This window comes from Ranitomeya imitator, chromosome 6, assembly GCF_032444005.1.
Source record: "Ranitomeya imitator isolate aRanImi1 chromosome 6, aRanImi1.pri, whole genome shotgun sequence".
In the NCBI taxonomy this organism is placed as follows: Eukaryota; Metazoa; Chordata; class Amphibia; order Anura; family Dendrobatidae; genus Ranitomeya; species Ranitomeya imitator.
In genome coordinates this window covers 570,111,044-570,136,203 of record NC_091287.1, presented here as the reverse complement: position 1 = coordinate 570,136,203, position 25,160 = coordinate 570,111,044, and the positions used below count along the sequence as shown (strand labels likewise).

General features: G+C 47.6%; 2 protein-coding genes across 2 annotated transcripts in view; both read left to right on the top strand.

Moving 5' to 3' along the window:
* The window catches only part of WDR97 (WD repeat domain 97), a 519,753-nt gene that overhangs the window by 52,113 nt on the left and 442,480 nt on the right, over window positions 1-25,160 (top strand). The window contains exons 3-4 of the mRNA XM_069732096.1: window positions 4,292-4,389; window positions 12,229-12,350. The gene's annotated coding sequence lies outside the window, so the exon portion shown is untranslated. The remainder of the gene's footprint in view (window positions 1-4,291; window positions 4,390-12,228; window positions 12,351-25,160) is intronic.
* Window positions 4,876-5,835, top strand: LOC138643512 (uncharacterized). The gene has a single exon (XM_069732411.1). The coding sequence runs from the start codon at window positions 4,876-4,878 to the stop codon at window positions 5,833-5,835; it is 960 nt and encodes a 319-aa protein (XP_069588512.1).

Here is a 25,160-nt window from a genome sequence, read left to right as displayed (position 1 = left end):
ATATTTATATAAAAGAAGTATATTAAAATTATACAATATTATATATCATACTGTCCAATAATAATCAGAAATTGTGTATGCTAATTTCTTGTTGCGCAAGTAGATTGTTGTAATATATAATCACTACAATAATTATAGATAAATATTACAATAGATATAGAAAAAGTTCCATTTTGAAACAAATAATCCCAATGCATTAAGATAATAAACTATCATAAATTAAGTAGAGATACATATATAAATAGTAGTAGCAATGACAGTGATCAGTGGATCAGATAGCAAGAGCAATAGTAATAAGTTATAACATTAGCCAATGTAAGGATAGCCCAGCCATTAGATCACAAAAGTGCCAGTGTGTTACATACAATCCTTGCGCCAACAAAGTGCTGATAAGACAATCACTTGACAAGAGAGTACATACCCAGGTACTGGACCCACACAACCCGACGTGCGTTTCGCCTTAGCTTTTATATAAATATTTAATAGGGACTGCTCCAATTTTACTTGCTAATTATTACTAATTGATTTTGTGTAATTGATTATGTGTATTTAATTATTCATACCCCTGTATTGATTCCGGCACTTTCTTTGCGACCTGGTGGCCTTTTCCTTGTTGTGCCTATGAATATTGTGATGATCTTATAAATAATAAATTATATACTTTTTTCAAGAAATGAAGTGTGTATCGTGTTTAGGTTCATGGGTAATATAAAAACAAAATCTAGAAGAGAGAGGAAAAACATTAACCCTTCTTATGTCAGAGGGGAAGTGTGGTCTCCAGATACTGATGATGGAGGCAATGGGTGGTCGCCAGATACTGATGATGGAGGCAACGGGCGGTCACCAGATACTGATGATGGAGGCAATGGGCGGTGAGCAGATACTGATGGTGGAGGCAATGGGTGGTGAGCAGATACTGATGGTGGAGGTAATGGGTGGTGAGCAGATAGGATGGTGGAGGCAATGGGTGGTGAGCAGATACTGATGGTGGAGGCGACAGGTGGTCACCAGATACTGAGGGTGGAGGCAACATGTGGTCACCAGATACTGATGATTGAGGTGACGGGTGGTCACCAGATACTGGTGATGGAGGCAATGGTTGGTCCCCAGATACTGATGATGGAGGCGACGGGTGGTCACCAGATACTGATGATGGAGGCGACGGGTGGTCACCAGATACTGAGGGTGGAGGCAACATGTGGTCACCAGATACTGATGATGGAGACAATGGGTGGTCAGCAGATACTGATGATGGAGGTGACGGGCGATCACTAGATACTGATGATGGAGGTGACGGGCGGTCACCAGATACTGATGATGGAGACAATGGGTGGTCATCACCCATCACCTTCATCATCTGTATCTGATGACCACCCATTGTCTCCATCATCAGTATCTGGTGACCACCCATCACCTTCATCATCTGTATCTGGTCACCAGATACTGATGATGGAGGCGACGGGTGGTCACAGATACTAATGATGGAGGCGACGGGTGGTCACCAGGTACTGATGGAGGCGACAGGTGGTCACCAGATACTGATGATGGAGGCAGCGGGCGGTCAGCAGATACTGATGATGGAGGCAGTGGGTGGTCAGCAGATACTGATGATGGAGGCGTCGGATGGTTACCAGATACTGATGATGGAGGCAGCGGGCAGTCACCAGATACTGATGATGGAGACAATGGGTGGTCAGCAGATACTGATGATGGAGGCGTCGGATAGTTACCAGATACTGATGATGGAGACAATAGGTGGTCAGCAGATACTGATGATGGAGGCGACAGGTGGTCACCAGATACTGATGATGGAGGCGACATGTGGTCACCAGATACCGATGATGGAGGCAGCGGGCAGTCACCAGATACTGATGATGGAGACAATGGGTGGTCAGCAGATACTGATGATGGAAGCATCGGGTGGTCAGCAGATACTGATGATGGAGGTGACAGGTGGTCACCAGATACTGATGATGGAGGCGACGGATGCCACCAGATACTGATGATAGAGGCAACATGTGGTCACCAGATACTGATGATGGAGGCAGCGGGCGGTCACCAGATACTGATGATGGAGACAATGGGTGGTCAGCAGATACTGATGATGGAGGCGTCGGATGGTTACCAGATACTGATGAAAGAGACAATGGGTGGTCAGCAGATACTGATGATGGAGGCGACGGGTGCCACCAGATACTGATGATAGAGGCAACATGTGGTCACCAGATAATGATGATGGAGGCAGCGGGCGGTCACCAGATACTGATGATGGAGACAATGGGTGGTCAGCAGATACTGATGATGGAGGCATCGGATGGTCACCAGATACTGATGATGGAGACAATGGGTGGTCAGCAGATACTGATGATGGAGGAGTCGGATGGTTACCAGATACTGATGATGGAGGCGACATGTGGTCACCAGATACTGATGATGGAGACAATGGGTGGTCAGCAGATACTGATGATGGAGGCGACGGGTGGTCACCAGATACTGATGATGGAGGCGACATGTGGTCACCAGATACTGATGATGGAGACAATGGGTGGTCAGCAGATACTGATGATGGAGGCGACGGGTGGTCCCCAGATACTGATGATGGAGGCGACGGGTGGTCACCAGATACTGATGATGGAGGCGACATGTGGTCAGCAGATACTGATGATGGAGGCAGTGGGTGGTCACCAGATACTGATGATGGAGGCATCGGGTGGTCAGCAGATACTGATGGTGGAGGCATCGGGTGGTCAGCAGATACTGATGATGGAGGCATCGGGTGGTCAGCAGATACTGATGATGGAGACAATGGGTGGTGAGCAGATACTGATGATGGAGGCAATGGGTGGTCACCAGATACTGATGATGGAGGCATCGGGTGGTCACCAGATACTGATGATGGAGGCGACAGGTGGTCGCAGATACTAATGATGGAGGCGACGCCTGGTCACCAGGTACTGATGGAGGCGACAGGTGGTCAACAGATACTGATGATGGAGGCTTTGGATGGTTACCAGATACTGATGATGGAGGCGTCGGATGGTTACCAGATACTGATGATGGAGGCAGCGGGCAGCCACCAGATACTGATGATGGAGACAATGGGTGGTCAGCAGATACTGATGATGGAGACAATGGGTGGTCAGCAGATACTGATGATGGAGACAATGGGTGGTCAGCAGATACTGATGATGGAGACAATGGGTGGTCAGCAGATACTGATGATGGAGGCGTCGGATGGTTACCAGATACTGATAATGGAGGCATCGGGTGGTCACCAGATACTGATGACGGAGACAATGGGTGGTCACCAGATACTCATGATGGAGGTGCTGGATGGTTACCAGATACTGATGGGATTTACATTTCTCTTCTTTCTTTGAATTTTGGTCACACACCCCAATACACCAAACCAACACTAAATGGCCTGGCTGCACCTAGCAAAATTTTCTTGCACATTTCTTGCAGGATGCAGCCAGGCCGTTTTAGTGTTGTTTGGGTGAGCTGGGGTGTGTGTGTTTTGTGGGGTGCACTTATATAGTGCTGGCAGCCGCCTGATCTAATAGTATGGGCATAATCAAGAGGCTGTAAGGCTACGTTCACATTAGCGTTTCGCTAATGTGCGTCGCTGTTTCAGCGGCGACGCAGCGGCAACGCGCCCCTATGTTTAACATGGAGGACGCGTGCGTTTTTTTAGTAGCGTTTTCCGACATGTGCGTCGTTTTCGACGCTAGCGTCGGACGCACGAAAATGCAACAAGTTGCATTTTTCGTGCGTCCGATTTTCGTCATAAAACGACGCACGCGTCGCAAAACGCAGCGTTTTTGCGCGCGTTTTTGGTGCGTCGCGCGTTGCGTCGCCGACGCACCGGCGCGCAACGCTAATGTGAACGTAGCCTAAGCAAGGCACTGTGCATCACAGGTACCTGCGTGACTGGCACCCTTGGCAAGCCTCATCTGTGTGCATTTTTTACTAGACAGCCGCCCCTCCATGAATTGGGAATTTTGTGAGTGGCTGTTATCAGTATTTTGCTCCTGTGCTGCCCCCACCTTTATCATTGGGGGTCTTCTGCATCCTGCTAGTGCATTAGTAATCTGATCTGCTGTTGGTAAAGCTGTTTCTTTTTCTGCAATATTTTTTGTTAATCTAATAACCGTTAGTTTTCTTTGCACTGGTCTGAGACTTCTGCACAGGGCTGCACACAATGCTGTATCCAGGCATCAGACGGTGTACAGGGACCAGGATCAGGGCTGACACTTCTGTCCAGGGTGATGGCACTGTGTCTCTTCTACAGGTGTACAGGAGTTCAGACCCCTGACCACTGACAACAGAAGGAAGAGTCAGGAGCTGTGGGGACGTCTCCGGAAGGATTATCGATTCATAATCATGCAGGTACGTGTCTTGTCCCGACAACCACACCACAAGAAAAATGTCGGTACATAACCACCACTGGATAAATGAAGGAACATAAACCCACCACTAGAGTAATGAGGGATCATAACCCCACCACCAGAGAAATTAAGGAACACAACCCCACCACCAGAGAAATTAAGGAACACAACTCCATGAATAGAGAAATGAGGGAACACAACCCCACCTCCAGAGGAATGAGGGAACACAACCCCACCACCACAGAAATGAGGAAACACAACTCCACCACCAGAGAAATGAAGGAACACAACTCCATCAATAGAGAAATGAGGGAACACAACCCCACCACCAGAGAAATGATGGAACACAACCCCACCACCAGAGAAATAAGGGAACACAACCCCACCACCAGAGAAATGAGGGAACACAACCCCACCACCAGATAAATGAGGAAACGCAACCCCAGCACCAGAGAAATGAGGAAACACAACCCCCACCACCAGAGAAATGAGGGAGCACAACCCCAGCACCAGAGAAATGAGGGAACACAACCCCACCACCAGAGAAATGAGAGAACACAACCCCACCACCAGAGAAATGAGGGAACACAACCCCACCACCAGAGAAATGAGGGAACACAACCCCACCACCAGAGAAATGAGGGAACACAACCCCACCACCAGAGAAATGAGGGAACACAACCCCACCACCAGAGAAATGAGGGAACACAACCCCACCACCAGAGAAATGAGAGAACACAACCCCACCACCAGAGAAATGAGGGAACACAACCCCACCACCAGAGAAATGAGGGAACACAACCCCACCACCAGAGAAATGAGGGAACACAACCCCACCACCAGAGAAATGAGGGAACACAACCCCACCACCAGAGAAATGAGGGAACACAACCCCACCACCAGAGAAATGAGGGAACACAACCCCACCACCAGAGAAATGAGGGAACACAACCCCACCACCAGAGAAATGAGGGAACACAACCCCACCACCAGAGAAATGAGGGAACACAACCCCACCACCAGAGAAATGAGGGAACACAACCCCACCACCAGAGATATGAGGGAACATAACCCCACCACCAGAGAAATGATGGAACACAACCCCACCACCAGAGAAATTAAGGAACACAACTCCATGAATAGAGAAATGAGGGAACACAACCCCACCTCCAGAGGAATGAGGGAACACAACCCCACCACCACAGAAATGAGGAAACACAACTCCACCACCAGAGAAATGAAGGAACACAACCCCACCACCAGAGAAATGAGGGAACACAACTCCATCAATAGAGAAATGAGGGAACACAACCCCACCACCAGAGAAATGATGGAACACAACCCCACCACCAGAAAAATAAGGGAACACAACCCCACCACCAGAGAAATGAGGGAACACAACCCTACCACCAGAAAAATAAGGGAACACAACCCCACCACCAGATAAATGAGGAAACGCAACCCCACCACCAGAGAAATGAGGGAACACAACTCCACCACCAGAGAAATGAGGGAACACAACTCCATCAATAGAGAAATGAGGGAACACAACCCCACCACCAGAGAAATGATGGAACACAACCCCACCACCAGAAAAATAAGGGAACACAACCCCACCACCAGATAAATGAGGAAACGCAACCCCACCACCAGAGAAATGAGGGAACACAACCCCAGCACCAGAGAAATGAGGGAACACAACCCCAGCACCAGAGAAATGAAGGAACACAACTCCATCAATAGAGAAATGAGGGAACACAACCCCACCACCAGAGAAATGATGGAACACAACCCCACCACCACAGAAATGAGGGAACACAACTCCATCAATAGAGAAATGAGGGAACACAACCCCACCACCAGAGAAATGAGGGAACACAACCCCAGCACCAGAGAAATGAGGGAACACAACCCCACCACCAGAGAAATGAGGGAACATAACCCCACCACCAGAGAAATGAGGGAACACAACCCCACCACCAGAGAAATGAGGGAACACAACCCCACCACCAGAGAAATGAGGGAACACAACCCCACCACCAGAGATATGAGGGAACATAACCCCACCACCAGAGAAATGAGGGAACATAACCCCACCACCAGAGAAATGAGGGAACATGACTTCACCGCTAGTTATGAGCGAGCAGTAAAATGCTCGCTTGCTCGGGTTGAGCAATTTGTAATACTCGGGTAATCGGCCAGAACAACGTGCCCAATGTAAGTCTATGGGAAACCCAAGCGTTTTTACCGCGATCTCCCTGGGGTTCTTTTAAGGTCTAAAAACATTTGACAGTAATGGAAACACTGCTCAAATGACACAGGCACATCATGGGGATCGCCCCTGGAAGCATTTCTGACTCCCAGGTCACAGCTTTGAGCAATGTTGTCAGAGTTTCACGCCATTTGTACACGCACACCCAAAAACATACAAAAACGAAACCAAAATGGATTTTCATGGGAAATATATTAATGAACATCCTTTCCAGGGTAATGAATTACATATAAGGCAAAATAATTGACCCAAAACAAAAATGTTCCTCCACCTCTTGGGCTATGTTCACACGCAGCGTTTTTGATGCGTTTTTAAACTTTTAACATTGCTTTCAACCAATACAAAGGCATTCACTGGGAAATGTCATTGTAACATGTAACACCCCTAGCTGGCCATGTGGTGTGTGACACCTCAGACACATCCTGTGTCATTTATGAAGGAGGGACTCAAAGTGATAAAGCCTATTTTTATAATGGCATCAGGCGCCATTAATATTCTTAAAGGACCATTATTATACAGGGGGTCTCCTATACTCTTATTGCTTATTGACAGCAAGGCCTGCCCTGCCCCAAAGTAACACGCTGTCACGCACACGCCCAGACTGGTTGGCGCGGGCATACGGGGGTGTGGCCCCACTGTGCCACAGACCAAACTTCCCTGGAAGGGGCGTAACTAAGTAGCTTCCTAGGTGTTCGCTGGAGCCTCTGATGGTGAGGTCAGACTTGTGCAATAGGAAGCTACCAGGTGCCACTCCAGGGTGATGTCTGGCTGTGGCTGCTGATCCCACTAAGGAACGGAGCGGGCACGGCTGGCACTCTGGCTGACAGGCAGGCACGGCTGGGACACAGGCAGGCAGACGGGTACAACAGAGATACTGGCGGGCAGGCGGACACGGCTGGCTCTCTGGTAGGCAGGCGGGTACGGCTGGAACATAGGAAGAACCGGTAGGGACCGGTCTGCAGGCAGGTATGTGAAACAGGTAGGAACCTGTTCAGACAGGAGGACTAAGTAACAAGTAGAGAAAGACCACAAGAGCGGATGCAGAGCGAAAGCACAAGAGCTAGAACCAAGAACAGAAACACAGGAGGCGGAGTACGAGTAGAAGGTGGAACTAAGAGAAGAGAAGGAGAAGGCAGAGCCAAGAGCGGAGACGCTGGAGGCGGAGCCAAGGGCAGAGATGCTGGAGGCGGAGCCAAGAGCGGAGATGCTGGAGGCGGAGCCAAGAGCGGAGATGCTGGAGGCGGAGCCAAGAGCAGAGATGCTGGAGGCGGAGCCAAGAGCAGAGATGCTGGAGGCGGAGCCAAGAGCAGAGATGCTGGAGGCGGAGCCAAGAGCAGAGATGCTGGAGGCGGAGCCAAGAGCAGAGATGCTGGAGGCGGAGCCAAGAGCAGAGACGCTGGAGGCGGAGCCAAGGACGGAGACGCTGGAGGCGGAGCCAAGGACGGAGATGCTGGAGGCGGAGCCAAGAGCGGAGACGCTGGAGGCGGAGCCAAGAGCGGAGATGCTGGAGGCAGAGCCAAGAGCGGAGATGCTGGAGGCGGAGCCAGATAGAACCGCAAAGAGCGGAGCCACAGAGCAAAGCCAGAGAGTGCGAAGCAAGTTCTGAGTGCAGAGCCGCAAGAGTGCGGAGCAGAAGCAGACTGAGAACACAAGGAAAGACAAAGCAGGGAAGGAAGCCACAGACAAGGAGACCGAGAAAAGACAAAGTACAGACAAGGCAATAGAACAAGACACCGGGACAAAGACACAGGGACCAGGATATTCTGCCTCCTGGAGGGCGGACTACAAGATCAAGGCAATAGCACAGAGAAAAGCTCAGAGGGAGAAACTCAGAGCAAGGCCAGGCAAACTCAGCAGCTAAACACTAACTGAGCTAACACATTGCACAGGCCCAGACCACAGGGTGGAGCTGCACTATATACAGGAGGCCTCTTGGTAATTGGTCAGGAACTGATTGGACAGGTGCACCTGATTCCTATAAGAACCAGAGAGTTCAGGCGCCGGCCCCCTATACACATAGCCATGAGGCATACAGAGAGCAGAGACACAGAACATGGAGCTGGCATGAAACAGAAACCACATCATGGCCTGGAGCAGTGGGTAAGATTGTGTGAGAGGTGTGAGGCCATGACGTGATGCCAGCAGAGTTGTTACACACGCACACCAATAAGCCTTGGAAGAGATGTAGAGTTTGGCCTCCTGAAAACAATGTTCCCATTATTAGGAAGTGGGTCTCCCATAGTGTTTGCCTATGCAGTGAATGCAAGGCCTTCAAAAAATTAGGAGGCACTCCAATGCCCCGTGACAGAGATGTGGAGGAGGGTCTAATAAAAAAATGTTCCTATGTCTCCCTTACTTGTAATACCCATACGCTAAGTGTAAGGGCTGACAAACATTTCCCCCTGGGGGGTACACCTTTTTTTCGGGCATTATAAACACCCTTGTCAAAAAGTTGAGTGACTGTTGCATCACGGAATATGTACACCCTCGTGTTCTAGTGGTGGTGTCTGAAGAGACGTGGAGGATGTCCTCCTAAGAATCTATTCCCAATTTAAGGGAACTACATGTTGTTGTCCTCCTCACATAGGTGTGGGTTGATGATAAGGGTTGACGTCGTCCTTACATACAGTCATGGCCAAAAGTATTGACACCCCTGCAATTCTGTCAGATAATACTCAGTTTCTTCCAGAAAATGATTGCAAACACAAATTATTTGGTATTATTATCTTCATTTAATTTGTCTTAAATGAAAAAACACAAAAAGAATTGTCCTAAAGCCAAATTGGATTTAATTCCACACCAAACATAAAAAAGGGGGTGGACAAAAGTATTGGCACTGTTGGAAAAATCCTGTGATGCTTCTGTAATTAGTGTAATTAACAGCACCTGTAACTTACCTGTGGCACCTAACAGGTGTTGGCAATAACTAAATCACACTTGCAGCCAGTTGACATGGATTAAAGTTGACTCAACCTCTGTCCTGTGTCCTTGTGTGTACCACATTGAGCATGGAGATAAGAAAGAAGACCAAAGAACTGTCTGAGGACTTGAGAAACCAAATTGTGAGGAAGCATGAGCAATCTCAAGGCTACAAGTCCATCTCCAAAGATCTGAATGTTCCTGTGTCTACCGTGCGCAGTGTCATCAAGAAGTGTAAAGCCCATGGCACTGTGGCTAACCTCCCTAGATGTGGACGGAAAAGAAAAATTGACAAGAGATTTCAACGCAAGATTGTGCGGATGTTGGATACAGAACCTCGACTAACATCCAAACAAGTTCAAGCTGCCCTGCAGTCCGAGGGTACAACAGTGTCACCCCGTACTATCCGTCGGCATCTGAATGAAAAGGGGCTGTATGGTAGGAGACCCAGGAAGACCCTACTTCTTACCCCGAGACATAAAAAAGCCAGGCTGGAGTTTACAAAAACTTACCTGAAAAAGCCTAAAATGTTTTGGAAGAATGTTCTCTGGTCAGATGAGACAAAAGTAGAGCTTTTTGGGCAAAGGCATCAACATAGAGTTTACAGGAGAAAAAAGAGGCATTCAAAGAAAAGAACACGGTCCCTACAGTCAAACATGGTGGAGGTTCCCTGATGTTTTGGGGTTGCTTTGCTGCCTCTGGCACTGGACTGCTTGACCGTGTGCATGGCATTATGGAGTCTGAAGACTTCCAACAAATATCGCAGCATAATGTAGGGCCCAGTGTGTGAAAGCTGGGTCTCCCTCAGAGGTCATGGGTCTTCCAGCAGGACAATGACCCAAAACACACTTCAAAAAGCACTAGAAAATGGTTTGAGAGAAAGCACTGGAGACTTCTGAGGTGGCCAGCAATGAGTCCAGACCTGAATCCCATAGATCACCTGTGGAGAGATCTAAAAATGGCAGTTTGGAGAAGGCAGCCTTCACATATCAGGGACCTTGAGCAGTTTGCCAAAGAAGAATGGTCTAAAATTCCAGCAGAGCATTGTAAGAAACTCATTGATGGTTACCGGAAGCGGTTGGTCGCAGTTATTTTAGCTAAAGGTTGTGCAACCAAGTATTAGGCTGAGGGTGCCAGTACTTTTGTCTGGCCCATTTTTGGAGTTTTGTGTGAAATGATCAATGTTTTGCTTTTTGCTTCATTCTCTTTTGTGTTTTTTTCATTTATGACAAATTAAATGAAGATAATAATACCAAATAATTTGTGTTTGCAATCATTTTCAGGAAGAAACTGAGTATTATCTGACAGAATTGCAGGGGTGTCAATACTTTTGGCCATGACTGTAGATGTGGATTGATGATGAGGTTTGTTGTCCTCTTCACATAGATGTGGGTTGATGATGAGGGTTGACGTCCTCCTCACATAGATGTGGGTTGATGATGAGGTTAGTTGTCCTCTTCACATAGATGTGGGTTGATGATAAGGGTTGACGTCCTCTTCACATAGATGTGGGTTGATGATGAGGGTTGACGTCCTCTTCACATAGATGTGGGTTGATGATGAGGGTTGACGTCCTCTTCACATTGATGTGGGTTGATGATGAGGGTTGACGTCCTCTTCACATAGATGTGGGTTGATGATTAGGGTTGACGTCCTCCTCACATAGATGTGGGTTGATGATGAGGTTAGTTGTCCTCTTCACATAGATGTGGGTTGATCATGAGGATTGACGTCCTCCTCACATACTGTAGATGTGGGCTGATGATGAGAGTTGTTGTCCTCCTCTCTACAGATGAGGCGAGCAGAGTTGCAGCCCTCCGTCCTGGTACATGGGGTGAAGTTGCTCTGCCAGGTTGCTGTCCCAGTGCCGCTGATTTGTGTCGCTCACGCCTGTGAACAGAGGAGCCTGGTATCGCTGGACTGCGCTGGGACGGTGCGTCTGCATCATGAGGACGGGCGACTTCGTGGCAGCAGACAGCTTCAGTGGCCGGTGTCCGGACTGTTTTATGTGGGTCAGATCCAGCAGTACGTGGCCTGGAACCAGCAGGAACTGCTGCTGTTGGACGAGTCCTTTCTCCTCTTGTCCCGACAGCCGGTGCAGCAGGGGGTGTCCTCATGTATCTACCACCCCATCATGAACCTGGTCCTGACCGCTGGAGCTGGTGGAGTCAAAGTGTGGAGTTTTAGCCACAGCAGACGGATTCTAGTACAGCACCAATATCTACGCCTGGGGATGACTGAGGAGGACACGGTGGCTGCCCTCGCCACAGACACAGAGTCTCCACATGTGCACACATGTTATGCCGCCTGTGGGACCAGTGTATGGGAGTATGACCTGGTGGATGGGACCCTGCTGAGTGTGAGGCGACATCTCCATGCCAGGTAATTGGAAGATCCCATCCTCTACACCCCCTAACCTGCCAACAAGAGTCTAGTGCAGGGACATATGTGTCCGGACATCAGGCCACATTGTGGAGACACTACATACATGCTGATCAGGTGGGGTCGGGGGATCAGATGCCAGGCAGGGATAGGGGGAGATCTTCGGAGGGGGGGGGGGGGGGAAGGACACTGACTATCACACTCCTCTCCCGATACCACGCTGTGGGTATATGATAGTATGCTACTTGTTGCATTGTGTATCCGCAGGGCGATCAGCAGCCTCTTGTACTCGGCGCCACTTCACTTTCTAATATCAGGATCCAGAGATGGAAGTATTAAAGTTTGGGACAGCGCGGAGCAGCTCGTGGCCGTGTTTGTGGGACACACGGGTGAGTTGCCAGGTCCTGCTGCATGCAGACCTTCATTATGACCTAGTTACCCACCATTGGGTGAGACTCAATGGCAATCTTGGCAGTTCCCGTACAATGAGCACACTCCTACATACACTTTATTAATGTAGAATTACAATACAGTTAATAATAAAACAGGCTCATCCTGATAGAAATGAAGCTGACGATTGCTACCAGACATAATGGAATGGCTACTGTGCTCCAGGTGATGGGCTGAACCTGAGGACACAACTGTGAAACGTATTGGAAGATGTAAGGTGTCCAGAGGTATATGGTTGGCGGACAAGCTGTAGAGGGGTGTCAGGAGGAGCACTATTTAGCCAAACCAAACCAAAGCTGGTGCCTGGCAGGGTCTTCTAGCCCTGGTCACCTAGCTGTGGAGCCTCTAGATTACGTCCTTGTGGGCAGAAGATTTTCAGAGAAGTGATGGGTTGTAAGCATCCTGTGGAGTCAGCTGAACCCTCTACATTCATATCCTTGGAGCCGGAAGCGGAGATATAAAGTGCTGGCCAATGTGTTCTCGGTGGTTGAGAACATGTCTTATGGTGGTTTGGGGCGTCCCCCTGAGACAACAGTCTAATTGGTGCTGTTAATCCTGAGCATTCATTTACATCATAGAGTGTTGGCACACACATATGATCTTCATTGAGCAGAACCATGAATGAGGGTGCTGTCTCCTCTCTCGGATCATGTTTACCTACTGGGTCAGGAGACCTTCTGGCCAGACAGCCCCTGACCTGGGACACTTCTGTCATGTCCATCCATTAACCAGATAGTGATGATTTCTGAAGATTACCTATGTTAACAGCGCCCCATCTGTCCATAGCTGTAACAGAGTGTCACCCCCAGCCTGTTTTCTTGGACCATACTGTTGTCTGGCTTACATTAGCATTTCCTGTCCTGCATCTGGTGGGGGCACGTGTGTCTTTGTTCCTTTCTGCAGGGGGGCTTTCCTATTACACAACCCTGCAGACAAACTGGAGCCTGGGCTTCTGGAGCCTTCTTTATCCTTTGAGCTACCTGTAGCAAATGTTTTATTTTGTCTTATTTTGCTTTAATTATTGTATTGTTAACGTTGTTACTTATGACTTTTGTGTTTGAAACTGTTAAACTGTAAAGCGCTGCGGAATATGTTGGCGCTATATAAATAAAGATTATTATTATTATTATTATTTTAGGTGGAGGGTGTGAGTATCTCTGCTCAGCCAATAGAGGTAGAACAATAAGCCACATATTTGGTTTGGTAGTTGGTGCAGTGTCTTGTGAGGGGCCAGTATCTGTTGCTGAGGCCACGTCCTGGTGCCCATTTATGGACTATTAGAGTTTGGAGATCAGTTGCCACATGGGATTGTAATGTCTTTCCCACCCTGCTGGATTTGAGGAGCTAGTCTAAGGACACTTGTTGCATTTTCCTTTTCGTTGGATTGCCAGGTGGCACCCCCAGATTTGGTCCCTTTGTAAGGCCACATTGCAGACTCTAAGGAGCCATTTCTATGTTTGGTGTCATTCTCCCAGTCGTAATGAAGTTATTTTGGATTGTTCAGCGGCCTGCTGTCCCTGCATTTTCTGACACACACCCACAGTTGTGTCTGGTATTGCAGTTATGATGAGCCCCTGATGCATGGACAAAGTGCTGTCGGTCCCTTCTGACACCTCCCACTATCAATGGTTCTTTCCCTCCCTCGTCCGATGGGGGTAACACTCGCTTTTGTGCCATATTAAGAATACCAATTTATCCATCATGATACTGTTTTTAACTAGATGACTCCCATCCTCCATTATCAGCCATAAGCTTTAATTAGGATTAGTGGCAAGGCAGAGCACCCAAATCTTTGACCAATGAGGAAGCTGGTGGGTCCGAAATATCATCTGAATACATTACTTTGCTAGTAATTCCCATCTCTGGGGATGTCCTGATTAGGACAGGACTTCCTCACAAGTTATTACTGTGGGATTTTCCCTCAGAGGATGTCGGGATTGTGGCCAGACTCTTGCCTTTTTTAGGGAATGTTAGCAACCTGGCTGATGTTTGGACAACCAGACATCCTCATTTTCCCCCACAAGTCCCAAAATAATACAAAGTCCCACCCTATTATAATAGGGTGCAACCGGTCCTTGACCACGCCGACTCGAGTCCCATGAGGTCGGCGTGGTCAAGGACCGGTTGCACCCGAGTATGAGGATGCTTGCTTCCCCAAGGAACTCTCGACCTCATGGTACCTCTCCACTAGGCTCACTAGGTCATCGGCATTACGGGAATCTCCCTGAGCAACCCAGGATTGCACCGGCCTTGGTAGGGAGTGTATTAACCTGTCCATGATAACCTTCTCTGTCATGATTCGAATGGCAGGGAATCACAAAAGGACAAGCACCAACGAGCTCTAGGGTGATGGAACCTGAGCTGACCGCGACCCTAAACCTGAACACACAAATAACAATAGCCGGGGAACGTGCCTACGTTGATCCTAGACGTCTCGCACCAGCCGAAGATCTAACTTCCCCTGTTAGAAGAAACACAGACCTCTCTTGCCTCCAGAGAAATACCCCACAGAAATAGCAGCCCCCCACATATAATGACGGTGAAATGAGAGGAAGGCACATACACAGTATGAAAACAGATTCAGCAAAATGAGGCCCGCTAAAACTAGATAGCAGAGGATACAAAAGTAAACTGCGCGGTCAGCAAAAAACCCTTCAAAAAACCATCCTGTAATTACTTGAACTCATGTTCCAACTCATGGAACATGAGGAGCAATTACAGCCCCCAAGAGCAACCAGCAGCAAAGAAACAAGTCTATGCAAGCTGGACAAGACAAAAATAAAGCAAAACGTGGAACAAGAAAATCAAAAACTTAGCTTGTCCTGAAGAATACTGAAGCCAGAAGCTGAGGTAACAAAACACTCTGATAACCTTGATAGCCGGCGGGGAAATGACAAGAAAGCCCGGTTAAATAGGAAACTCCCAAATCCTAATAGAACAGGTGGACACCAGAGACAGCAGAACACAAATCACCCAGTACCATCAGTAACCACCAGAGGGAGCCCAAAAACAGAACTCACAACACTTCTCCACCATCCGTGCTGGGGAGGAGGATTCAGTTTGCAACCATTTTTGGACCAGGTGTAGGAGGTCAAACATTTGAGACTAGGGAGGTTTGTCACTGTGATAGGCCTATTGGTGCACCCGTTGTGCCCTGACAGCCAGAGTCATTCCTGGGTGTACCAAAATCTTAGCCTTTCACTTGGCGTACTCTTTTGCGTCCTGCAATGCCAAGGCATAAAAAGCCTTCTGCGGTTCACCTGTTAAATATGGCGCCAGAACCTCCGCCCACAACTCCTGAGGCAATTGCTCTCGCTCTGCCACCCTTTCAAACACCACCAGGAACGCCTCAATGTCATCACCCAGGCTCATCTTTTGCAATGCTCTTCTTCCCGTCTTCCTCATGTAAGAGTCATCACCTGGGTTTGGGGTTGGGGTGGTTGACCTGCCACGGATCGCCTAGGAATTCTATCTGCTGCCAGTGCTGCTGATGTTGCTGCTGCCATATCTGTTGTTGGTGAAGATTAGCCTGCACAAGTTGGCTTATCAATTTCTCCATGTTGTCCGATTTCACTGCCCCTTTGGATTCGCGCCTGTGCTTCTAGCACCAATTGTAGAGGTTTCTAGTCACTCAGCTGCAGTTGAGGTAGGCACAGTATTGCTGCAAGGTCCAGGCAAGTTCATTCAAAGTTTATAAACTGCTCAGGATGGCAAAGCAAAAACACAGCCTTTTCTGGCAGAAAGTGAAAAGGTCCATACAACATCCCAGCAACAAGAATCGCCTTATCCTGGCTGCCAGGTACATATGAATTGGCCAATTTATGCTCTAAGTATTCTCACTTTTTTTATTTTCTAGAGCAGTAATGCAATTCAAATTTCATATATTTCATGTTTGCATGGTATAGTGCTACAAAGTGCTAGTTTATTTGTTGGAGATGGCTACTCTTGATGTGGAGATGGCTACTCTTAGTAAACACCTGTTCACACCCGTTTTCTGTTTGGATGTACCGGTCAGTCTTTTGATATTTGATATCGATATTATCTCAGCTAGGCCATGTGGTATGTTTTCCTCCCTCTCACCAACCTGAAGTTCCACACCCCCTGGGGACATGTAAGGTCAACTTTGCCCAGTTTTACACACACTCCCTGTCCACATGGGTTCAGGGAGGCACGGAGAGTGAGAGGATGTGGCCCATGCAGTCACTATTGTGGCACTACACTCACTCACAACCTTGACAGGCTGAGAGGTCCCTTTCACTTGCACCAGGGAAGCAGAGCCTTGCCAACCCGATAGGAATGTCACTAGTTCCTTGTTAGATATAAGCCCTGTCGGTTAACGCGATTATATCAGTCCAGAAACCAGCCCTGGAAGCCCAGGTCCGGGCCTGAATGTGAATGACGTTGTTGGTTTGTGTGGTTGTCTACCAGGAATTTCAGGTTGAGGGTTCCTTCCTGGAAGTTGGGACCAGGATTCATTGGTCCTTATAAGATAAACGACGTCATTGATCCAGCAGCATTTCATCTTGAGCTACCTCAGGCTCTTACCTCAGGAAAACACTTCCTCTTTTGGTCATGAACTTGCAGCTCTTTGGCTCCCCCTACGCTGCTGGTCAATAGAGGTACTGACAGAGGATAACAAAAAGCGCAGCTGCTCTAATTTATGTCGACCCCTTGAGCCCTCACCCCTACTGCCTCCCCCAATAATGGTTGAGGGTAACCTCGAGTTTCAAATTTTGAGGATTCTCCTCTCAGACGTCGTTTCTTACAATACTTGGTGAATTGGAGGGGTTATAGTCCAGTAGAAAGGATGTGGGTTTCTGCATCAGAGGTGAACGTCCCCAGGCTGGTTCGTTCGTTCCACACCGCTTATCCTGAGAAACCTGGTCTTTAGTGTCTGGAGGCCACTCGTAGAAGGGGGTGTACTGTCACAGATATGTCAGAGGCTGTAGACAATTGCACTGCATCTGTCTGCAGGAGGTCTCAGCAATTTGCTGTGCAGACTTCTGCCTGGTCCTTCTGAAGCTAGGACCCAGTAGCCACCTCCACCGGCTCTAATCGTCACAGCTGGATCTGAGTGTTTATAACTCCCATCTTGCTGTTGGGAGTTGCAGGTGATATTTTCTCATTTCACTTCCTTGTTGAGGCTTGGAGCTGCAGCAGTTGGGTAGCGTCTTGTTTGCAATTTGGAGGACGTTGGGGTTTTTCTCTGAGTCTATTCAAGCTAAGTGTTCCCTTGTTTTGTGTATTCTAGTTGTCTTTAGTGATAGTGGTGAGTGATAGGTGCAGAACCTATATAGAGACGATAGGGCAGACAGGGTGAAGTTAGATCTGTCCACTCCCCCGTTCCCTTTCCCTTATCCCTTTGAGTTTCACTTGGCTTTTCCTACACTGTGCGTGACAGGATCCCGGCCATCATTCAGTGGATGTAGGTTAGTGTTTGTTGTAAGGATCCTGGCCATTTTTTATGGGATGGAGATTAGTGCTTGCGGTAAGCATCCTAGCTGTCACACAGGGACACCTTCTAACCTGTGCCTGTCCCTAAGCTCCCCCAATGCTCTAAGCGGGTCCTTCCCCCTGCCACCATCTCGTGTCTAGTCACTTACAGTCACCTGAATGTACACTGGCAAGTGCACTGACAGGCAAAGATGCCAGAAAAACTATAAAGGTTGCACCACGATTTACCAAGAATGATTATTCTAGAATATTGAACTTGCACTACTGCCATAGAAAATGGGAAAAAGGAAAAAAGTACTATATAATGTACTGTATATATGAAATATTCATCTGCAAAATTGCTATGACAAATACAGTAAAAAAGAAGGTACTTAGCGAATACATTGGCCAATATATGTGAGCCCAACTGCCATGTCAATGCGTCCTTCAAAAGTTGCTTTCCTGCGCTGATATGTCACCTCTCGTGGGCAAGAAAGCCTACTTAATTTATGGGGCAAGAAAGGACCAGCTAACTACTTAAAATCACCTGTGGCTGATGGAAGTGGAAGTGCACATGTCCAAAAATAGTTTGATACAAATAGAGAAAAATACCAGCACATCCATGGTGCAACCTTTATAGTTTTTCAAGTTATATGCTTTTTTTGGTTGCCACCTGTTCACATTTGTTTGAATGTGCTGGTCTTTTTCTATATTTGTATCAAACTCTTTTTGGACATGTGCACTCCTACTACCATCAGCCACAGGTGTTTTTAAGTAGATAGCTGGTCCATTCTGCTCCATAAATTGTAGTCTTTTTTTGCCCAGGAGAGGTGACACATCAGAACAGGGACCCAACAAACCAGCTTGTGGTAAGGATCCCGGCCATTGTTCACTGGATGGAGATTAGGGCTTGTGGTAAGGATCCCGACCATTGTTCAGTAGATGGAGATTAGAGCTTGTGGCAATGATCCAGGCCATCGTTCAGTAGATGGAGATTAGGGCTTGTGGCAATGATCCTGGCCATTGTTCAGTGGATGGAGATTAGTGTTTATGGTAAGAATCCTGGACATCGTCCAATGGATGGAGATTACAGATTGTCGTAAGGATCCTGGCCATTGTTCAGTGGATGGAGATTAGAGCTTGTGGTAAGGATCCTGGCCATTGTTCAGTGGATGGAGATTAGAGCTTGTGGTAAGGATCCTGGCCATTGTTCAGTGGATGGAGATTAGTGTTTATGGTAAGAATCCTGGACATCGTCCAATGGATGGAGATTACAGATTGTCGTAAGGATCCTGGCCATTGTTCAGTGGATGGAGATTAGAGCTTGTGGTAAGGATCCTGGCCATTGTTCAGTGGATGGAGATTAGTGTTTATGGTAAGAATCCTGGACATCGTCCAATGGATGGAGATTACAGATTGTCGTAAGGATCCTGGCCATTGTTCAGTGGATGGAGATTAGTGTTTATGGTAAGAATCCTGGACATCGTCCAATGGATGGAGATTACAGATTGTCGTAAGGATCCTGGCCATTGTTCAGTGGATGGAGATTAGAGCTTGTGGTAAGGATCCTGGCCATTGTTCAGTGGATGGAGATTAGAGCTTGTGGTAAGGATCCTGGCCATTGTTCAGTGGATGGAGATTAGAGCTTGTGGTAAGGATCCTGGCCATTGTTCAGTGGATGGAGATTACAGATTGTCGTAAGGATCCTGGCCATTGTTCAGTGGATGGAGATTAGTGTCTATGGTAAGAATCCTGGACATCGTCCAATGGATGGAGATTACAGATTGTCGTAAGGATCCTGGCCATTGTTCAGTGGATGGAGATTAGAGCTTGTGGTAAGGATCCTGGCCATTGTTCAGTGGATGGAGATTAGTGTTTATGGTAAGAATCCTGGACATCGTCCAATGGATGGAGATTACAGATTGTCGTAAGGATCCCGGCCATCATTCAGTGGATGTAGGTTAGTGTTTGTTGTAAGGATCCTGGCCATTTTTTATGGGATGGAGATTAGTGCTTGCGGTAAGCATCCTAGCTGTCACACAGGGACACCTTCTAACCTGTGCCTGTCCCTAAGCTCCCCCAATGCTCTAAGCGGGTCCTTCCCCCTGCCACCATCTCGTGTCTAGTCACTTACAGTCACCTGAATGTACACTGGCAAGTGCACTGACAGGCAAAGATGCCAGAAAAACTATAAAGGTTGCACCACGATTTACCAAGAATGATTATTCTAGAATATTGAACTTGCACTACTGCCATAGAAAATGGGAAAAAGGAAAAAAGTACTATATAATGTACTGTATATATGAAATATTCATCTGCAAAATTGCTATGACAAATACAGTAAAAAAGAAGGTACTTAGCGAATACATTGGCCAATATATGTGAGCCCAACTGCCATGTCAATGCGTCCTTCAAAAGTTGCTTTCCTGCGCTGATATGTCACCTCTCGTGGGCAAGAAAGCCTACTTAATTTATGGGGCAAGAAAGGACCAGCTAACTACTTAAAATCACCTGTGGCTGATGGAAGTGGAAGTGCACATGTCCAAAAATAGTTTGATACAAATAGAGAAAAATACCAGCACATCCATGGTGCAACCTTTATAGTTTTTCAAGTTATATGCTTTTTTTGGTTGCCACCTGTTCACATTTGTTTGAATGTGCTGGTCTTTTTCTATATTTGTATCAAACTCTTTTTGGACATGTGCACTCCTACTACCATCAGCCACAGGTGTTTTTAAGTAGATAGCTGGTCCATTCTGCTCCATAAATTGTAGTCTTTTTTTGCCCAGGAGAGGTGACACATCAGAACAGGGACCCAACAAACCAGCTTGTGGTAAGGATCCCGGCCATTGTTCACTGGATGGAGATTAGGGCTTGTGGTAAGGATCCCGACCATTGTTCAGTAGATGGAGATTAGAGCTTGTGGCAATGATCCAGGCCATCGTTCAGTAGATGGAGATTAGGGCTTGTGGCAATGATCCTGGCCATTGTTCAGTGGATGGAGATTAGTGTTTATGGTAAGAATCCTGGACATCGTCCAATGGATGGAGATTACAGATTGTCGTAAGGATCCTGGCCATTGTTCAGTGGATGGAGATTAGAGCTTGTGGTAAGGATCCTGGCCATTGTTCACTGGATGGAGATTAGGGCTTGTGGTAAGGATCCCGACCATCGTTCAGTAGATGGAGATTAGAGCTTGTGGCAATGATCCAGGCCATCGTTCTGTAGTCAGAGATTAGAGCTTGTGGTAAGGATCCTGGCCATTGTTCAGTGGATGGAGATTAGAGCTTGTGGTAAGGATCCTGGCCATTGTTCAGTGGATGGAGATTAGTGTTTATGGTAAGAATCCTGGACATCGTCCAATGGATGGAGATTACAGATTGTCGTAAGGATCCTGGCCATTGTTCAGTGGATGGAGATTAGAGCTTGTGGTAAGGATCCTGGCCATTGTTCAGTGGATGGAGATTAGAGCTTGTGGTAAGGATCCTGGCCATTGTTCAGTGGATGGAGATTACAGATTGTCGTAAGGATCCTGGCCATTGTTCAGTGGATGGAGATTAGTGTCTATGGTAAGAATCCTGGACATCGTCCAATGGATGGAGATTACAGATTGTCGTAAGGATCCTGGCCATTGTTCAGTGGATGGAGATTAGAGCTTGTGGTAAGGATCCTGGCCATTGTTCAGTGGATGGAGATTAGTGTTTATGGTAAGAATCCTGGACATCGTCCAATGGATGGAGATTACAGATTGTCGTAAGGATCCTGGCCATTGTTCAGTGGATGGAGATTAGAGCTTGTGGCAATGATCCAGGCCATCATTCTGTGGTTGGAGATTAGTGCTTGTGATAAGGATCCTGGCTATCGATCAGTGGATGGAGATTAGAGCTTGTGGTATTGATCCTGGCCATCGTTCTGTGGTTGGAGATTAGTGCTTGTGGTAAGGATCCTGGCCATTGTTCAGTGGATGGAGATTAGAGCTTGTGGTAAGGATCCTGGCCATTGTTCAGTGGATGGAGATTACAGATTGTCATAAGGATCCTGGCCATTGTTCAGTGGATGGAGATTAGAGCTTGTGGTAAGGATCCTGGCCATTGTTCAGTGGATGGAGATTAGAGCTTGTGGTAAGGATCCTGGCCATTGTTCAGTGGATGGAGATTAGAGCTTGTGGTAAGGATCCTGGCCATTGTTCAGTGGATGGAGATTAGTGTTTATGGTAAGAATCCTGGACATCGTCCAATGGATGGAGATTACAGATTGTCGTAAGGATCCTGGCCATTGTTCAGTGGATGGAGATTAGTGCTTGTGGTATTGATCCAGGCCATCATTCTGTGGTTGGAGATTACTGCTTGTGATAAGGATCCTGGCTATCGATCAGTGGATGGATATTAGAGCTTGCGATAAGGATCCTGGACATCTTTCTGTGATTAGAGATTAGAGCTTGTGGTATTGATCCTGGCCATTGTTCTGTGGATGGAGATTAGTGCTTGTGATAAGGATCTTGCCCATCGTTCAGTGGATGGCGATTAGTGCTTGTGGTAAGGATCTTGGCTATCGATCAGTGGATGGATATTAGAGCTTGCGATAAGGATCCTGGACATCTTTCTGTGATTAGAGATTAGAGATTGTGGTATTGATCCTGGCCATTGTTCTGTGGATGGAGATTAGCGCTTGCAGTAAAGGTACCGTCACATTAAGCAACGCTGCAGCGATATACACAACGATGCCGATCACTGCAGCGTCGCTGTTTAGTCGTTGTGTGGTCACTGGAGAGCTGTCACACAGACAGCTCTCCAGCGACCAACGATGCCGAAGTCCCCAGGTAACCAGGGTAAACATCGGGTTACTAAGCGCAGGGCCGCGCTTAGTAACCCGATGTTTACCCTGGTTACCATTGTAAATGTAAAAAAAAAAAACACTACATACTTACATTCCGGTGTCTGTCGCGTCTCCCGTCGTCAGCTTCCCTGCACTGTGTAAGTGCCGGCCGTAAAGCAGAGCGGTGACGTCACCGCTGTGCTCTACTTTACGGCCGGCCGGTGCTGACACAGTGCAGGGAAGCTGACGCCGGGGGACGCGACAGACACCGGAATTTGAGTATGCAGTGTTTTTTTATTTTTTACATTTAGAATGGTAACCAGGGTAAATATCGTGTTACTAAGCGCGGCCCTGCGCTTAGTAACCCGATGTTTTCCCTGGTTACAAGGGAACACATCGCTGAATCGGCGTCACACACGCTGATTCAGCGATGTCAGTGGGTGATCCAGCGACGAAATAAAGTTCCAGACTTTCAGCTCCGACCAGCGATGTCACAGCAGGATCCTGATCGCTGCTGCCTGTCAAACACAACGATATCGCTAGCCAGGACGCTGCAACGTCACGGATCGCTATCGTTATCGATCTAAAGTTGCTCAGTGTGAAGGTACCTTAAGGATACCACCTTCACTTTATTGTAATTAAAGGTACCTTCACACATAACGATTTCGTTAACGATATCGTTGCAACGTCACGCTTTTGGTGATGTAGCAACGATCCCGCTAACGATCTCGTTATGTGTGACAGCGACCAACGATCAGGCCCCTGCTGGGAGATCGTTGGTCGTTGGGGAATGATCAGGACCTTTTCACTTCACTGACATAGATCTTTTTTTATTTGGAGGTCTATAGAGTAATTTGTCACGTATTTTATCAGACATTTTTACTTAAGTAGAACTAACTTGTATTTTTTGAGCCACTTTTTCCCGCATTCCCAAATGGGAGTAAGCAATCAATGTTTGGTTCATACCCCAAAAAACAGTGACCAGAGATAGCTGGCAGCAGTATTGGCGTGTTGTGTATGTACGTCAAGTAAGCCCATGAAATGCTTGCATAAATCAGTGGTGTGTGACAGGAACGTTTTGGTGGGCGGCTTCTGCATAAAAATATGTAATTGAAACGCTGCAGCATGAAAACAAACTTGATCAAGCAGACAAAAGCTGGAGCAAAGTGTCCCATCCTGGGCCTGCAGAGTATTGCACACAGTGTCTCTCCTGTGCCTCTCCACTAATCACCTGTATTCTTGTCTATTCCCCACGCGCATTGTGCTGTCACTGCTGTGCTGTTACATCACTGCGCTGTCACTGTGCGGTCTCTGCGCTGTCACTGTGATGTCACTGCTGTGCTGTTACATCACTGTGCTGTCACTGTGCTGTCAATGTGCTGTCACTGTGCTGTCACTACGCTGTCACTGCTGTGCTGTCACGTCACTGCGCTGTCACTGTGTGGTCTCTGCGCTGTCACTGTGTGGTCTCTGCGCTGTAACTGTGTGGTCTCTGTGCTGTCACTGTGCGGTCTCTGTGCTGTCACTGTGCGGTCTCTGCGCTGTCACTGCTGTGCTGTTACATCACTATGCTGTCACTGTGCTGTCACTGTGCTGTCACTGTGCTGTCACTATGCTGTCACTACGCTGTCACTGCTGTGCTGTCACGTCACTGCGCTGTCACTGTGTGGTCTCTGTGCTGTCACTGTGTGGTCTCTGCGCTGTCACAGTGTGGTCTCTGCGCTGTCTCTGTGCTGTCACTGTGTGGTCACTGTGCGGTCTCTGTGCTGTCACTGTGCGGTCTCTGCGCTGTCACTGTGCTGTCATTGCTGTGCTGTCACATCACTGCGCGGTCACTGTGCGGTCTCTGTGCTGTCTCTGTGCGGTCTCTGTGCTGTTACTGTGCTGTCACTGTGCGATCTTTCCCTTGCTGATAAAATCTTCACCAATCTGTAAATTTGGAATGACCAAAACACAATTTTTATTTGCCTCTATTTACATTGGATTCTTTCCATCCTATATGAATTTGACTGGATTGGAATCAATTAACTCATAAACAAACAAATAGACCCTCCTATTCACCCACAGACCATAAATAGACCCTCCTATTCACCTACTGACCATAAATAGACCCTCCTATTCACCTACTGACCATAAATAGACCCTCCTATTCACCCACTGACTATAAATAGACCCTCCTATTCACCCCCTGACCATAAATAGACCCTTCTATTCACCCACTGACCATAAATAGACCCTCCTATTCACCTACTGACCATAAATAGACCCTCCTATTCACCCACTGACCATAAATAGACCCTCCTATTCACCCACTGACCATAAATAGACCCTCCTATTCATCCACTGACCATAAATAGACCCTCCTATTCACCCACTGACCATAAATAGACCCTCCTATTCACCCACTGACCATAAATAGACCCTCCTATTCACCCACTGACCATAAATAGACCCTCCTATTCACCTACTGACCATAAATAGACCCTCCTATTCACCCACTG

What these genes read in the sequence shown, in the direction of transcription:
- LOC138643512 (XM_069732411.1), top strand. Translation starts at nt 4,876, where the DNA reads ATGAGGGAGCACAACCCCAGCACCAGAGAAATGAGGGAACACAACCCC.